Source organism: Hippoglossus stenolepis, chromosome 15 (genome assembly GCF_022539355.2).
Source record: "Hippoglossus stenolepis isolate QCI-W04-F060 chromosome 15, HSTE1.2, whole genome shotgun sequence".
Lineage (NCBI taxonomy): Eukaryota > Metazoa > Chordata > Actinopteri > Pleuronectiformes > Pleuronectidae > Hippoglossus > Hippoglossus stenolepis.
Window position 1 is genome coordinate 18661113 of NC_061497.1, and position 17084 is coordinate 18678196.

The window sequence follows — 17084 nt, forward strand, 5'->3', positions numbered from 1 at the left end:
AAGACAATTTAACTTGTGATGCGGACACACTGACGTGGTTTTAGACCAGCGGTTTTTAAGTGTTTTACAGCCGCTGGGTTTTCACTGTCTTACTTGCAGCCACGAGTTCTGAGACTTGTTACAGATGTTCTGTTGTGAATGACAACAGGACTCTTGGTCAGATTGACTCGAGTGTAACGGCAACCTTTTCTTTTTTTAATGCTGAATGAGGATAATTTTGCACATCATTTGAAATCTAGTTAGGTGTGCCTTTGATTTAGCATGGGCTATATTTTACTGACATTACAATACCCAGTATAGAGACTCAAGCTGTCTGCTTAGATTCTTCATGGTTTCTAGGTTGAGGTCACAGTGACATAGAAAATAAAGAATTGTCCGAAAAGCTGCTCAGTTCTGTAATATTTGGTTTCCTCCACAACCCGACAAGTTCTTGCACAAGACAGTGAAAATATATCTGTTGTTTGATATCTACAAAGACTTACTCTTAGGTGTTGTGGGATCCACTGATATTATTTGAACTTGAGCGTCTGACTTATGAAATGTGTTCCTGCTTCTGTTCTGGTTTTACAAAAAGCATTTTCACACTGCACTTAAAAGAATTTGCCTTTTTTAATCTTACCTCCCTGAACTCACTATTTACAATCCTGTTGGTTTTTTTTAATGGCACAGAAAACTTTTTCTGCCAGGATGCCATTGCACCCAACATATTTTAACAACTTTTATTTTTCCAGTTCCGTAGAGATTTTATTTCCTTTAACACCAGAAAGGGTCATTTTATTTTCCATTCGATGTCTGCAGCCAAACCAGTGGCAGATTTTTAGATTTCTCTTGTGTTTACTAGAAGTCCCAGTTGTGTGTTTTCGAGGCAGTTGGGGCAGAGTCTAGCTTTAGACCTTGGTCACTCTGAACTGGATCAGTTGCACTGATTGCACAAGTGATTGACCAGATTAAAGAGTCTACTGTGATCCCCCACCCCCTCAGTGTGCTGAGGGACGGCTGCCATTGGCTGAGAGTAGGCGGGAGGCAGGGTCATTTCTGTACAGTCTGTTGATCAGTATTTCTTTTATCTCTCCTGTCATTTGGTGGATCTTGCTGTTTTATTCTCCCTGGTCCAGAGACCTGTATTAAACTGTATTAAACTGTATAGATTGTGCAAAAAGCTGAATGTTGCATAGCAGAAGAGAAAAGCTATTCCTCACAGATGACAAAGTGATTTAAAATGTATAAAAGAAATTCAGAAACAAAGTTTAGGGGATAAATGTAATATTTTGTTTGTAATTACTATTTTTTGTTGGAAGAGGGCTACTGGATAAAGAATCATCTGTAATAAAGTAATTTTAATATTTCGTTGTCCTATGGCGTTTTGTATTTGAGGAGAATGACAAAGTAAAAGTATTTAAAGCTTTAAAAACCTTTTTCTTTATTGACTTTTTTTTCTCAAAGCGGCTCTGAACGTGGATTCATCATGTTTTGATACATACAAAGTGGAGGAGTGGGACAAAGTACAGATTCTGCAACTTATTATCATCCTTACTCACATTATCAATATGCTGGGGCCAAATTTCAATATTTAGTTATATTTATATTCTCTAGTTTGTGGTTATTTTACATTTGAATGATGGCACATGTGACAAGTTACAGTGTGTTTGTTAAAGACCAAAGAGACATTAGAATTTTCAACTTTATGCAATTTTTTGTCCATTGGTTCATCTCAGTTTGTGTCAAACTCTGAAACTGACACTAAATTACAGAATGAATCCTGCACTTCAACTCTTTAGGGGCATTTTGTTTAGTTCGTGATGAGTCATTATACGATTGTCTTGCATGATTACTGCAGAATCGCTGTATGGTGATATCGTTATCGTGGACCATTTATTCTATCATGAGCGATATTAGTTTGTCTTAACCCATTATCCACATGATCAACATGAATAATTGTTGAAGAAAAAACGTTTTTTTTGTCTCCTGAACTAAAATATCTTTTCCAATAGCTGTCCATTACTTGGCTGCTTTTATCTTCCAGACGTTTGATTGACGAAGTCCAAAAGTCAATAGAATCTTTCTGATCCTCCACCATCTTCATCCTCAGCGTGTATAGGACCTCTTCCAGGTGAAGTTCTCTCCTTCTGCATCCACGCTGCTCGGTTCTGGTGCCTGAGGTCTCGGCCTCCTCATCACGGTGGCTCTCCTCCTGCGGAGAGGGGCCATGGTGCTGCCCCTGTTCCTCTGCCCAGCCTGGATGTTTCCCAGTGACCCCCAGCTTGTCCCATCCCTCCTCTCACCTCTTAGGAAATCAGCCACCACTCTGAAGTACTCCAGAACTGCGATGTGACTCCAGCTACCTTCCTTCACCTCCTTATTCTCACCCTTCCTCCCTCCATCTCCTGTCGGTCTCGAGTGAATCCACAGTGCCCTCCTTTGTCCGTCAACACCAGAAGAAGGGAGTATTGCTCTGGAAGAGGGCGATGGGTAGAGTGGAGGCAGGAGGGAGGAGAGGGTCATCACGGCTGCAGATGCAGAGCACGGGACAGCCACTTCATCTGCATCTCTCAGGGGTTCGTTCCTCTCCCAGTAGCTGTCCCAGTCCTCGGCTGGCTGAGCCCTTTCCCCAGTGCCCAGGCCGCTGAGGGAGCCACCTCCTCTCATAATGAGGTCTTGACCTCAGTCCAGAGCTGTTTAGAGAGTTTACTGGAGGTTTCTCTGGAAGTTGGGCCGAAGAGCAGTAAAGAGCTTCTTCAAAGTCTCTCAGGAGGAAGAGCTGAGGGCCCGGTCCACATCCACAACTCCTCTGAAGGAGTTTGCGTATCTTACACCGGAGCCATGTGAGAAGTAAAAGTTATGATCATGTCTATATTTATATCGGTGTTATACACTTCACACTTGAATTTCTCTCACCTCCTCAGCTGCAGTTTCCGGTGAAACAGCGCACCCCAGCGATAAATGGCAGGCATGGCTGTTTGGAACCACAGCTGGCCCAGGAGCACAGGTGAGATGGCAGCAGCTGCAGTCAGGTATGTGCTGGATCCACATTCCCCAGGTAGGAGAGAAGGACTCCTGAACCTGAACCTCACTCACCGCCACCAGCTCGGAGGACGGGTGGCGGCTGTGAATGTAGGTCACTGCCTGGAAAAGAGAAGAAATCCACTTTATTTCTGTAGCGCTCACAGATGTTGGGACTTCGAATTTGTGAAACAAAGTTCGGCCTACATGTGCCGTCAAAAGCCTGAAGCCGCATGTCCCTTTGTTCTGGAGAAAACCAGACCCTCCAGAACTCAGTCTCCCATGGGCCTCAACGTCACACAGAGGTGTGAAACCACCCAGGTACACAAGTTTCAACTCCTATTGGTCACTCTGGGCCCCATGACCTGTGGGTCACCGGGCCAATATAAGGCCTGTTCCTCCTCTCTTCTATCTCTTTCCATGCGACCCGTCGAGGGAGAAGTTTGGCTTCTCCAGCTCACATCTTCTCTTTTCTACAATCCTCCGAGGGGGAAGGCTGTCCAGCCTCTTTCCATTCACCTCTTTGAGAGGAGCACACGGCCCTTCCACGAATCCTCTCAGAGGAAAATGGCGATGGTCCAGCTCACTCTTTCAACTCAAATCAACTTCATGGAGGAGAGTTGCAGCTCATCTCACCAAGGAAACCTCCTCGCAATCCAAGCTCTACCAACCTCTAAGCCGCAACGCGATGTCCTGCAGGAGAACTTCAAACAGCAACTGAGCTGCACAGCCCAACAGAACCACGAAGGCAGGAACCACAAACCAGCAAGACGACTTCACAGAACTGCGAACTGCACAGCTACTAATTTGTTCCCCTTTCCATGGACGGGTAACACAACTGGGCTTAATAATTATACTAGGCTAAGCAAAGACTGTTTATTCGATCCTGTGTGATGTTTATAAGTTTGATTTGTGTTGCTGTGATATTGTGGTTACAAGTTATTTGAAAGTTAATGTTAGTTATGCTCTTCAGTCTTTCCTTGCATGCATCTAGTAACTTTCTCTAATTTGGCACACACACAGACACACGCATATCTCTTCACCTAATTATCTCTGAACCCGCTACATGTCGTAAAACACTCCGAAGGCGGAAGGGTGTTATCTCTTTGGCCAGCCGCCATTTTGGAAGCATGCTGAGTCACACAGACACACACACACGCATACTCACATACCTATCTCTGTTTAGTAAGTACACCGTTAGTAATTTGTGTTTTTTATACTTTATTATATTCATAATAAATGTTTTTCTTTCACAAATGTTTTTTCATTAATGTTGCTTAAGTGAATTTTGCCAACCTCTACACTGTCAAGAACTCCATATCCTTCAACTTAGCTAACTATCTATATGGTAATTTTGGTTATAGTTATTAATTTAATTGTTAATCAGAGTTCCAAATTTGTAGTTAGTACTTTTATGAGACTTAATCAATAAATTGGCTATCTTTTCCCTTCCTTTGAAGGGTGGTGCCCCGAGGTAACTTTAATCAATTAAAGTTATGATTTAATATTTAATATTTTATTTTGATAACCAAATTTATTGAATGCCGAAAGGCACACCATTTTATGGTATCACGTTTAATGCATTATTGCACAACACAGAATAAAAAAGAAGTGCAAAAAAAAAAAGATCCTACTGAGAAATGCAATAACACAAAACAGATACAAAAGAACAATATTTTAAAAAAAATATATAAGAACAACAAAATAAAAATATATAAAAAATATTGTTGGAGCTAAAACCATAAAAATAAAATCATGATCCATCTTTGCTTTAACCTGAATAGACTTTTAACACTGAATTCCAGCAGATTAAAGAGATTTAATCAAATTGATTAAATCTAGTAGGTCAAACTCCCTCCGACCTCACAAAAGTCCTCACTAACATGAGTCTGCACAAACATCATGTAAACTGTAACTTGACGAGTTGGTGGACACATCCAACGACGAGGCCATGAATCTAGTTGAGAAATAAAATTACTAAAAATGATTAAACTGAAAGTGTTGGCTATTTATTTTCTGTCTATCAATGGATCTACTAATAATTTCAGCTCATACCCACAAAAAATATTAACGTGATAAGAAAAGAAGTTTGCACCTGTTGCGAATCAAAGGTTTTCTCTCTTTACCTGCTCAAGATCAGCCGGGTCTCCAAACTCAGTGAGTCGTGCTGTGGTCAGCGGGCACCCTGCTGTGGCCCGGGGGTGGAACACCACCACGTCAAAGCCCTGACGTATGGCCTGATGGCACAGGGCCTTCAAGTGAGGGCTCACCCCTCCCCATGAATGAGGGATGAGGAGAAGGACAGGAGGCGTCGAGGTGAAACAACCCAGCGCCTTTCCCCCCGACTGATGCTCCTTCCTCCCCTCCCACCTCCCCCTCCCAATCCTCTCAGCCAGTCCGGTCTCCAGAGCCCAGTCCACCGCTACAATCCCCCCGTCTCTCAGCAGCAGATTGTCCCTGGTGAACTCTACTGTGTCTCCTGCTGGTCCACACAGCAGAGCGGACAGGGTCTGGAGGTGGGGGTCTCCCCTGGGCCAGGCGGCCGGTCTCGGCCTGGCCAGAGAGCCACAGTGGCGGAGCAGATATTTGGCCAGTGCAGAGGTTTTGCAGATGAGCGTGGGTTCTTCTTCAGTCATGGACGCCCGTCCTGTCCGACAACGTGCTCTGAGCCAGCGGAGGACGAGACTCAGCAGGAACAGAAACAGGGAAGGAAGCAAACAGGACAGACAGTCCCATACAAACGGTGCCATCTTTACATAAAGTAATCCAGTGGTTTTCTCTGGGACGTTCTGCTGTGATTCCCTCACTGACCTTTGACCCCGATCGTTTACAAACTGTTGCTTCATGCACCAGAGTGAAGGTCTGACCTGATAGGTTCACTGAAGTCTCGTTTCCCATTAACTTTAGTATGATTCTCCTCTTTAACCTTGTCTCTTGTCATTTCTTTTGTATTCTTTCCCCCGGTTGTTACCTGGAAATTCATTTTTGGGATTATTGATACAGCAGGAAACTGAGTTCTACTCTAACTCTATTTAAACTTTACAAAGGGGATAAACTCAGAGAGGATTTTTAAATTAGAGTGAATAAATGATAGAAATAACAGATTGTAGATGATTAGAACAGTCTTTCAACTAGAAAAACTCCTACTTCGCAATCTGGAATCAAACAGTATAAAGATTTAAGTTAGATAATCACACATACACATGTTCCTATATATGTTGGCAGACATGCAAAAAACAAACTAATACTTTGGAGGACAACTGCTGTACCCCCTCAGCCTCAGCCACAAGTGTCTTTAACTAAACTGTTTTACTAAATAAACGGTCATCATCATTTCATTTATGTTTACCTCTTTTAAACTCTTTACCTCTTTTATTCTGCTCTTTTTAATTTATTTTATTTTACTTGAAAGTTGTTTTCCTTCACGACACGTCAAGGAACAAAATACAATGTCAAGGGATCCTTTTACATTCTATTGTTCTGAGTTCATTCTTGACGGGAAGGGGAACTTAGCTATTTGAACAGGTTACCTCTTTCCAATGAAGCATGAGCCTGTTTGACTACTGATGTAATTTAATGAACTTCCTTATCAGCTCATGAATGGTTGACCTTGAAAAGCTTCTGCAAACAATGCAACAGCCAGTTAAATAAATAGCACATACCATCACCAGCCTGTAATCAAGAGGATTGAAACCAGCTTCGGTTCTGATCACTTTAACGACGGTAGAAACAACACGAGACAGAATAAATCAATTTAAAATCAGGTAGCACTGCTAAAAACAACTTTCAAGTCAAATCAAACAGATTAAAAAGAGCAGAATAAAAGAGATAGAGAGTGTAAAAGAGGTAAAAGAGGTAAACAAAAGAAAATGATGATGACCGTTAATTTAGTAAAACAGTTCAAAAACAGTTCAATGTGCACACTAAATGCACATTGATCATTTATTGAAAAAGTTCAAATCTATGAATTTTTTGACAAAGCTCGATCGTGAGCTACACTCTATAGTTCAAAAACAGACTTTATTAGTGAATTCCCTACATCTCAGCCTTGTTTACTATATAAATATATATATATATATATATATATATATTTATATTTATATATATATTTATATTCATTTTTGTGCCTGAGGTATAGAATTCTTTGCACTACTTTTGCATGTTTTCTATGAAGCAATTCTTTTTGTTTTGCTTGAGGAGCTCATGCAGTATTTAAACCATAGACTTCCTGCAAAAATAAAGGATAAATCAAATCAAATCAATAGAAACAGTTTAAGGTGTGTCCATTTACAAGAAATCAATTGAGGAGGTAATGCAAGTTCCCATAAATGAAAGTATGATTAAAATCAAACCTGCATAATGTGACAAAGAAAATCGGTCAAACAAGTGACTCCACCCCGGATGTGAATTCTTATATATGTCAGAGTTTCCATGAGAGATAAAGTCTCCAAGACGACTTCAAGACATAAGGTAGGTTACACTCATATATCTAACAATCATTAGTGATGTTAAAACAAATATATATATAAAGTGACATCTGTCACATTTTTAGATTTTAATACAATTTCTTGTCCTAACCAGAGCCTAGATTTTCAGAATATTATTATATGCGCCTAACTCTTGTTTTCACTGCACTAGCGTTCTTATGTTTGTTTTACCCAAATCTTGGATGTGTGTGATATCAGAATGAAATGCTTATGGTGGTGCAAATACCAAAGGCTACTATTCATGTACATACTATGCTTTAACTAATTAATTATAACATAATCGATTTATTATAGATCTTTGCAATTAATACCATCAGTCAAATAATTAAAGCACGGTATGTATGTAAATGGTAGCCCTTGGTAATTCAACCAGCTCAAGCATTTAATTCTGATCACAGAAATAGAAGAGATGGTGTTAAGTAATCAGAGCTATAAAAAAAATATATATATATATATAATATCTGTAACAACTCACCCCCGCTTTCTCTGCTTTTGATTGATCCCCTGAATATGAACATTTGTGTGTTTTCGTATCTTACATTTTGCTAAATTTATTCTAGTTAAAACTGTGAAAATCATGTAACATCAGGTAACTTTCTTATAACATAATCCTTATGTACTTGTTGGTTTTATTTTTTGTGTCATTTACGTGAATACGCAAAGTCATGTTGAAGTAAAGTTGTTGAATTGAGTACAAAAAAACTTCAGTAAAATTCACCACTGTGAATAAGTGAATCTGAAAAATGGACGTGAACTTGTATGACAGGTTTGGTGGTTGTTGTTGTCCCAGTGATTTGATGATTATCTTTAATAAACGTAATGCTCTAAAGAATGGGTGGATCATTTTTCACTGACAGATAAGACTGTCATGGTAGAAACTCCGACGTTAAGTACATTAATAATAATGGTAATCCCGTGCCAAAGGTTCCACCTGAGTTCTGCTTACATTTACAAAATTTCTTCATAACACTTGAAAAATTAAATAACGAGACAGTCACCTATGTTATTATGTTAGAAATCAAAGAAAAATGCTGTTCAGCAAATAAAATGAAACAAACACATTCTGGCTGCACAGCTTTTGGGAGTACCACGGAGTGCATATTGTGTTTGGGCACTATACAAATGAAATTGTACCAGTTTGTAATCTCTCCCTCGTGTCTATCGCACAGGTGCTGCAGTGATGGGTTGGTTGGCTGCGCTGTGTCTCGTGCTCCTGCAGACTGGGGCTCATGCATTTGATATTTTTGATGGAGACTCTCTGAATCATCAGGAGATCACTGAGAGGGCCATCCTTGAAACCACGCTGGGTGTTTGCCGTGATGTGGCTCTGGCTGCAGGCAAAAAGTTCACATCACCAGTAAGGGTTGAATCAAGCTAAATTACACAGATTTCGTGCTAACAAATAATTATTATTAATTCACACTGCAATAAAACTGTGTGTGTGTGTGTGTGTGTGTGTGTGTGTGTGTGTTTAGACACAGCCTTACACTGCTGAGTCTGTTGCTCGTGCCTGTGATGCGTCAAAATCCTCCAAGAGTTTCAGCCAAACCATCGAGTTTATCCAAGACAAAAATGTGGGTATAGACAAGCGGTATTTCTACAGCGCCCGTCATCACTTCGACAACGAGGAATTCACGAAGGGAAAGAAACTCATCACGAACGGATTATCAGCTGTCAAGGCCAACAATAAGCTCCAGAACTTTGAAGCGGCGAGGAAAAATGTGGGAAGACTGCTGCATTCTTTACAGGTACTTTCTATTTGTGGTTATTTCTATTGCAGGTAATTTATGAAGTAAAATTGTGCTTCGATTGCATGAAATATTATTTGGGGGGATCTGGGTGAAAATAACTTCTGTGTCTTACCTTTTTAAATCTGAAGGATTTCTACAGTCACAGCAACTGGGTGGAAATGGGAGAAACAAATCCAAACTCCAAGCTGATCAAACCAGGAAGCATCGGAAAAACAGCAGGTAAAAGCATCATAGCTATAATGTCAGTGTGTGTGTGACAATTTCACCACCTTGTTTTCTTGCACTTTATTTAACCAATTGTATAGAACATTTAAAAAGTGTATGCTTATTATCCTTTACACTGATTTGTGTGTCCACATGCACTTTTACTCCTCTTTGCTCAATGTGGGCTGATGCTCAACTGCATTTCACTGCACTGGTGTTGATTGTGTTCTACAGCAACTAAACTGAATCTAATCTCATCCAATCTACAGCAAAAAGCAGAGCAACCTGTCGCAGCTGCAACGGAGACGACTGCAGGAACAACATTCTGGAGGACATCCTGCGTGAAAAGATACTCACCACAGGATATTTTGAATTTTTGCCTGGATTCTCCAAACCTAATGGTAAATGTCTTCATGTACCTGACTGGGTCATTGACAGGATCCGAATCCAATGCTAGTTTGATGAGTGTGATTCCCAGATGACAGAAGGATGTGGGCCACCTCAGGCAACAATGCGGCACTACTGGCTTTCTTGTGGCCGAAACAAAATGGATGTGAGCCTAAAGTGGCCCACTTTGCAGATATGGACCGTATTTAACAATGTGTTTGCAAGCTACACATATATTAGTTGAATCATGTTCTCATGAAATGTTGACTTTTTGTGACATCCAACAATAATAAACCTGTGGATGCTGTGGCTTTCATGCCTCCTCGCTGGCGACACCCAGTGGCCAGAGGCATTATGTTTTTGGGTTGTCCATCCGCCCCATTCTTACCAACACGATATATATAAACGTGTTAATAAATCAATACATATGCAACATAAATAAATGGCTTATATGTTCTTTTAATTTAAGTTAGACATAAAATATCTGATGCAGCACGCAGTAGTAACCACCTTGATCTGCATCCGCACCAACATTTTTGGGTAATCCTGGAAAAAAATAAAACAACCAACAAACAGGCACGGGTAAAAACATAACCACCTTAGCCAGGGTCATAAAACTGAAACGCATACATATAAATGCATACGGAGGAATGTTGTCACCGATAGAAGAGGCACGTGTCAAGCTGAGCATGTCATTCTTATTCTGTTTCTAACGGTAAACAGGAAAATGCAGCCATGGAGGTGGATTTGACAGAACAAGCAGCACTGATCCTACGGGTGGGATCAACAAAGACACGACTGATTCTGAACACGGACATCTCCACTTTAAAGCAGCAAACATGGCCATCGCTGCGACCAGGCAGGTGCTGGAGGACATTCGTCGGGCTGCCAGTGACGCCACATTCCTACAGTAAGAAACCAATCGGTCACAGTTACTGTATGCACTTTAAAAATCTGAATCACAAAGTTAATTTCAACTTTTTGAAAACTCATTCCTCAGGCTGATGGGAATCAACAAAGGGAAAGCTCTTTGTTTTGTGATCGACACCACGGGAAGCATGAGGGATGACATTGCGGCAGTGAGGACCGTCACAAGCGTTATAATCAACAGCAGAGTGGGGACAGAGGACGAGCCCTCGGCTTACATTCTCGTACCGTTCAATGATCCAGGTGGGACCTTGAAGTCTTCATAATCCTGTACATAGGTCGTTTTTCCTACAGAGAGTTTACTCTTTTTGTCTGTTAAACCAAAATTAATTGTAGGTCATATTAACTATAGACTATATAAGAACATGGATAACATGACAGTGCCCCAAAAGTTAAATGTTATGATTTCCCCCTGGTGGCGACTGCTAACATTAGCTGTCGTCCAATCAGATTTATCGTTTGGTCAAGTTCCATCACTGTTTATTTGACCTTGAACCTGAATCACAGCCGTACAACTTTTCATAACAGCATTTGAGCTTCTTATACTGAGAGTTCATGATGTCCGTGGTATAAATATGGGTTTTAGGTGAGAAGGGTAACAAAAATCGGAAACTACTCACCAAGATGAAAAATAAAATACTTCCTCCCCTCTCGTCTCTACCTGAAACCCAGCCTTTGGGCCCCTGACGAGGACTACAGATCCAGAGGTCTTCAAGAGAGCTATCAATTCACTTACTGCAACTGGTGGAGGAGATTTTCCAGAAATGAGTCTTTCAGGACTTCGGGTACTGTTGAAATCTTTGAGACTACTTCAAGATCTGACCCCGCAAAATCCCACGATAACGGTTTAAAACAAACTACGTTGGTGCTGCCTGTCTCCTTCATACAGCTGGCTTTAACCGGTGCTCCTCCAGGGTCTGATATCTTCCTCTTCACTGATGCAACTGCTAAAGACGATTACCTGTTGGGTGCAGTGATCACACTCGTAGAACGAACCAAATCAGTGGTGAGTATCGTCCTTTGTCCGAGTAAAAGCACAGGCCGGGGAAATTAATATTGCAGTAAATTTGTATCAGAAAATTTACTTAGAAATACAAAATAATAACTGCCTGTAATAAAATGAATGACATAATAACAGAGCTATGCTAAAACAGCCGTAATGAGTGTTGGGATGCTAAAGAAAATTCTATGGTTCTTGTCCTTGAGTTTAATGTGGGAAAAAGTCAAACTGGATAGTTCCACTGTTTACTGTAAATTCAATAATGCACAGCACAGCAAAGCTTGACCAGAGAAACATGACCTGCTTTACTCGGTGACAGTTTGGTGAAGATACACAACTTCTTTTTATGTAGGTTTATTCTTTGTCAGCAGGATTAAGGCACGGTCACACGCATCGTGTATCTGTGGCAAACCTTCACTCCTCGTTCGCTTCAGAGGCAAAAAAAACAGGAAAATCACAGCTTGGCTTCGCATTGACTTCAACTTTGACCGGCAATATTGGTTTTGCATTTGTGTTTGTGTGACTGGGCCCTTTTTGACTTCATTAATGATCCACCTTATGTGACCTACTTCATATATTTATGATAATTGTTGTGCAATAATGCATTAAACGTGATACCATAAAATGGTGTGCCTTTCGGCATTCAATAAATTTGGTTATCAAAATAAAATATTAAATATGAATATTTTATTATTAATATTAAATAATAACTTTAATTGATTAAAGTTACCTCGGGGCACCACCCTTCAAAGGAAGGGAAAAGATAGCCAATTTATTGATTAAGTCTCATAAAAGTACTAACTACAAATTTGGAACTCTGATTAACAATTAAATTAATAACTATAACCAAAATTACCATATAGATAGTTAGCTAAGTTGAAGGATATGGAGTTCTTGACAGTGTAGAGGTTGGCAAAATTCACTTATGCAACATTAATAAAAAAACATTTGTGAAAGAAAAACATTTATTATGAATATAATAAAGTATAAAAACACAAATTACTAACGGTGTACTGACTAAACAAAGATGTGTATATGAGTATACGTGTGTGTGTCTGTGTGTCTGTGTGCTTCCAAAATGGCGGCTGGCCACTTTGAAGATAACACCCTTCCCCCCCTATTGGAATGTTTACGACATGTAGCGGGGCTCAGAGGTAATTAGGTGAAGAGATATGCGTATATCACAACCCCACAAATCAAACTTATAAACATCACACAGAATCGAATAAACAGTCTTGCTTAGCGTAGTATAATTATTGAGCCCAGTTGTGTTACCCATCCGTGGAAAGGGGAAAAAGAGTTGCTGTGCAGTTCGCAGTTTTGTGAAGTCGTCTTGCTGGTTTGTGGCTCCTGCCTTAGTGATTCTGTTGAGCTGTGCAGCTCAGTTGCTGTTTGAAGTTCTCCTGCAGGACATTGCGTCGCTGCTAGGACGTTGGTAGAGCTTGCGAGGAGGTTTCCTTGGTGAGATGAGCTGGAAGCTGCACCTTTGAGCTCCTCTCGAAGAGGTGGATGGAAAGAGGCTGGATGCCTTCTCCCCTCGGAAGGATTGTAGAAAGAGATAGAAGATAGGGGGAACAGGCCTTATATTGGCCCGGTGACCTCACAGGTCATGGGGCCCAAAGTGACCAATAGGAGTTGAAACCTGTGTCCCTGGGGGGTTTTCACACCTCTGTGTGACGTTGATGGCCCCTGGGAGACTGAGTCCTGGAGGGTCTGGTTTTCTCCAGGACAAAGGGACATGCGGCTTCAGGCTTTTGACGGCACATGTAGGCCGAACAAATACCAGGTCCCAACATAATAATGAAGCATATTGTTTCATCTGTACTGGCAACCATCGTGTGAGTGTGCCTCACGCTCTTTAAGCTTTAAAGGTGTGCACAATACTCAATAGTCCACAGTTAGTGGTCTACTCCCTGGTTATACCAACGCAAAAACACAAAACTCAATCTTACCAGCACTTATGTCATTTTCATGACGTTTAAAACAGGAAAGCAGGATTGAAATTAGCTTTGTAAAGGCTTCTGGGCTGTGTTACTTGCCAGGTTAGATAGTACTGTTGTTTAATTGGCCAAATATTAGCTTTTATCTTCTCACAGACTGATAATACATTCCATGTTTTTATTGCAATTTTACATGATCTTGTCTCAGTGTCTCATTTACCTACTTTCTTTTTAGGTGAACTTCATGATAACTGGCAGTCTGGGATTTCGTCGCCGAAGAGAGAGTAATAATACCAACGATCAACAACAACAACAACAACCCAAAGCGATAACAAAAGCATCTTCCAAGGTGTACACGGACCTGGCGCAGGCTTCGGGAGGTGTGGCTATACAGACCACAAAAAGTCAGCTGCTCGCGGCCACCACCATCGTAACAGGGTCCTCCAGCTCTGCTCAGGTACAAACAAAACGCTCACACTGGCATAAGCCATTTTTAGATGCTTGATCAAGATTAAATTGTGTCATTAGTTTTAATTAATCTTCCAGGTCCTCCTTCTGCAAGCGGCCAGGAATCCTGGAAAATCCGACAATTTCACTTTCACAGTGGACGAGTCGGTAAAAAACCTCACCATCTACATCAATGGGCGCTCAGTCGCCTTTACTCTCATCAGTCCCTCAGGTGATCTGTCATTGTTACTGGTTAAAGCGATTAGTGTGTGTTTATCAACCATTTATTCAATAGTTAACCAGTGTGCTTTGTTTATTGTTTTCTCTAGATGTGTCTCAGAGCAGCACTAACCTGACGGGACCTTTGATCAGTTCAACCCAGTCAGTGGGAAACTTCCAGACTCTGGAGCTGACAACACAAGTGGGACTGTGGGAAATAAGATTAGTGTCAACAAATCCCTACACGCTGAAGGTCAAAGGTGAGGCCTCCGGGATTATGTTGCTTAATCACATAATGAGTACTTAACATTACATTGTTGTATATCCTTTATCTGGACCGGACAATTTTCTCAAAACACAAAAGAACATGGTATTACTTAGAAAAGGTTTAGTGCTATTTTTGTTCCTCAAGCTAAACTTGCTAAACTTGCTAGGCAGATTTTGAACCTACGATCTTCAACATGGAAGATGTGCGGCCCAACCACTGAGCCATAAAATCAACGGTCAACTACTCATGTGTTTAAAGCTGTGACAATATCGACCAGCTTGGTCCAGGCGGAAATATCTCGTCATCTACTGATTGCAAGTGACGTTACGGTGAATTAAGTCATTATTCACCGGATTTACATATGGCTGCTATGTTTCACTTTTTTGAAACTTTTATATTTTGCAGGTGAGAGTTCCATCGACTTCCTCTCTGACTTTTTGGAGGTGTCCGAGGGCCCATTGGGAGGTTTTGAAGTCCTGGAAAATCGCCCCAGAGCTGGTAAAGGACCCAGATCTTTGTGATGCTTCAAAAATAATATCGATCAACTTCTACATGCTTGAATGGATTTTTTCTTTTTACCCTGAAGGTGCTAACGCCAGCCTGAGGGTGACGGTAACCGGGGATGTGTCTGCCGTAGTGACAGAAGTGTTTCTGGTGGTATCGTTAACGTCAGAGAGGGTTAATGGCAGCGTGGAGGCTCTGGGGAAAGGAAAATTCTTAGCTCGGTTTGACAATATTCCATCGGGTGAGTTTGTGGTGCTTGTGAAGGGCCAGAGCAGCAACACTTCCTCCAGAGCAACTGAATCTTTCCAAAGGCAGACATCCAACTCTATCCGTGCCTCTGCTGTGACTGTTTCTGCTGTACGTAAAATACATCGGGCTAACAACTGAACTGCAGTTCTGATGTTTCACCTGTTATTGAATGTTTTTCCTTTTGTTTTTTTTTAAGGATGATTTAGAAGGTGTCTTGGAACCAGGAGTACCTCTTTCTGTTCCTTTCTCTGTGTTGAATAATGGCTCAGGAGGAAGCTTCACAATCCAAGCTACCAATGACCAAGGTTTTACGCTATCGTTCCCATCCACTTTACCCCTGACCGCTGGAAGCAGGGCTAATGGCACGGTGAACATCACAGCACCTGCTAGCACTGCATCTGGCACCGACGTCACCCTGACCATCGAGGCCAATGCTCCAGGAGGCACGGACGCCAACTATGTCGTTCTGCGTTTGACTGTCCTCATCCCGGTAACTGTCAAAATCATTCTACCCTTCATCCTTGTTTTAACTATTTGAATTGCTGATGTAAAATCACTTGACTTCATCTTCTTTTTTCTTCTCTCTCCGCAGGTGACTGATTTCACTGAGCCAGGGTGTCAGCTGCTCAACCTGCAGTCCAACTGCTCTGCAAACTGCAGCGCGTCGATGTGGGAGCTGTCAGTGGTGGTGACCGATGGGGTGAACGGGACGGGCATCGACACCATCAGCTTCAGAGAAGGCAACGGGACCACGAACACCAGCCTGCTCGCTGGTAATGCAACGCTGGTGTCCTATAATGCGTCTTGCTGTTCGCCTGATGTGGAGATAGTAGTTGTGGATCAGGTGGGTAATGTAGGCTCCTGTTCCTACACGGTCCGGACAACGACACCAACCGTGAACACCACTACAACCACCGCACAGCTGGCAACAACAACAACAACAGCAGCTTCTACACAAGCTGCTGTTACTGTGAACACCACTACAACCACCGCACAGCCGGCAACAACAACAACAACAGCAGCTTCTGCACAAGCGGTTCAGTCTTTTCTCCTTTGCCTCAGCATCACAATTCTAGGGCTCAGCTTAACCATCTGAAACGGGATCAGTTCAATCTGTACATCAAGGATCAAGAATCAAATATTAAGACATGCTTTTGGGGTTTTGAAAATGAGTTGCCAGTTTATTCTCAGTATATACTCAGGATCTCAGTTTTCTACTGAGAGGTGTTTCTAAAATCTGGTCTACCCTTGTTGATTTAAATAGTTTTTATCCTTAATAACCTGGGAGCTTTGAGATTGAAGCTTTGTTTGCTACAAGTAGGCGACTACAGGCTACTGATGATATTAAAGCTGTGATTGTTACTGTTGATTAAATGAAAATGTTATCTACGTCTGAGACTCATTTATTTCACAAATAATAAAAAGATATATCATGATAAAACCAAAACATGGATTACAAAATGAAGTGGAAATATTCAAGCCCATACTGTCGAGCTTTTAGTGGCATGATACAAAGGTTAAAAAAAGGGGGGGGGGAATTTTGGATCAGCTTTAATCTTAGTAATGAAACAAGGTGGTAAATTAAACATCCTATTTGGTCGCTATCACCAAAATGTGATATAAGCATGAAAGAAATGGGAAATAAGAACATGAAGTTTTGGGTTGTTTCACATGGGAGCAGCAGAGATCCAAAGTGATTTC

The 17084-nt window shown here is 41.3% G+C and overlaps 2 protein-coding genes across 2 annotated transcripts; one reads left to right on the top strand and one right to left on the bottom strand.

Annotated features, from left to right (window-relative positions):
* Positions 1-1663: 1663 nt before the first annotated feature.
* LOC118122425 (protein ABHD15) lies at positions 1664-5894 on the bottom strand. The gene is given in 10 exon segments (XM_047343340.1): positions 1664-2399; positions 2402-2443; positions 2446-2529; positions 2532-2623; positions 2661-2751; positions 2754-2806; positions 2896-3028; positions 3031-3069; positions 3072-3123; positions 5127-5894. Coding segments are annotated over 10 exon segments (1620 nt in total). The 5' UTR covers positions 5847-5894; the 3' UTR covers positions 1664-2085.
* A 1535-nt stretch (positions 5895-7429) lies between these two features.
* Positions 7430-16619, top strand: LOC124854874 (von Willebrand factor A domain-containing protein 7-like). The gene is made up of 16 exons (XM_047343527.1): positions 7430-7470; positions 8657-8844; positions 8963-9235; positions 9367-9457; positions 9712-9843; positions 10553-10739; positions 10830-10999; positions 11429-11541; positions 11646-11762; positions 13932-14153; positions 14243-14375; positions 14473-14622; positions 15036-15128; positions 15217-15491; positions 15580-15873; positions 15976-16619. Exons 2-16 carry the CDS (start codon positions 8668-8670, stop codon positions 16477-16479), a joined length of 2931 nt encoding a protein of 976 aa, XP_047199483.1. The 5' UTR covers positions 7430-7470; positions 8657-8667; the 3' UTR covers positions 16480-16619.
* Positions 16620-17084: the final 465 nt, after the last annotated feature.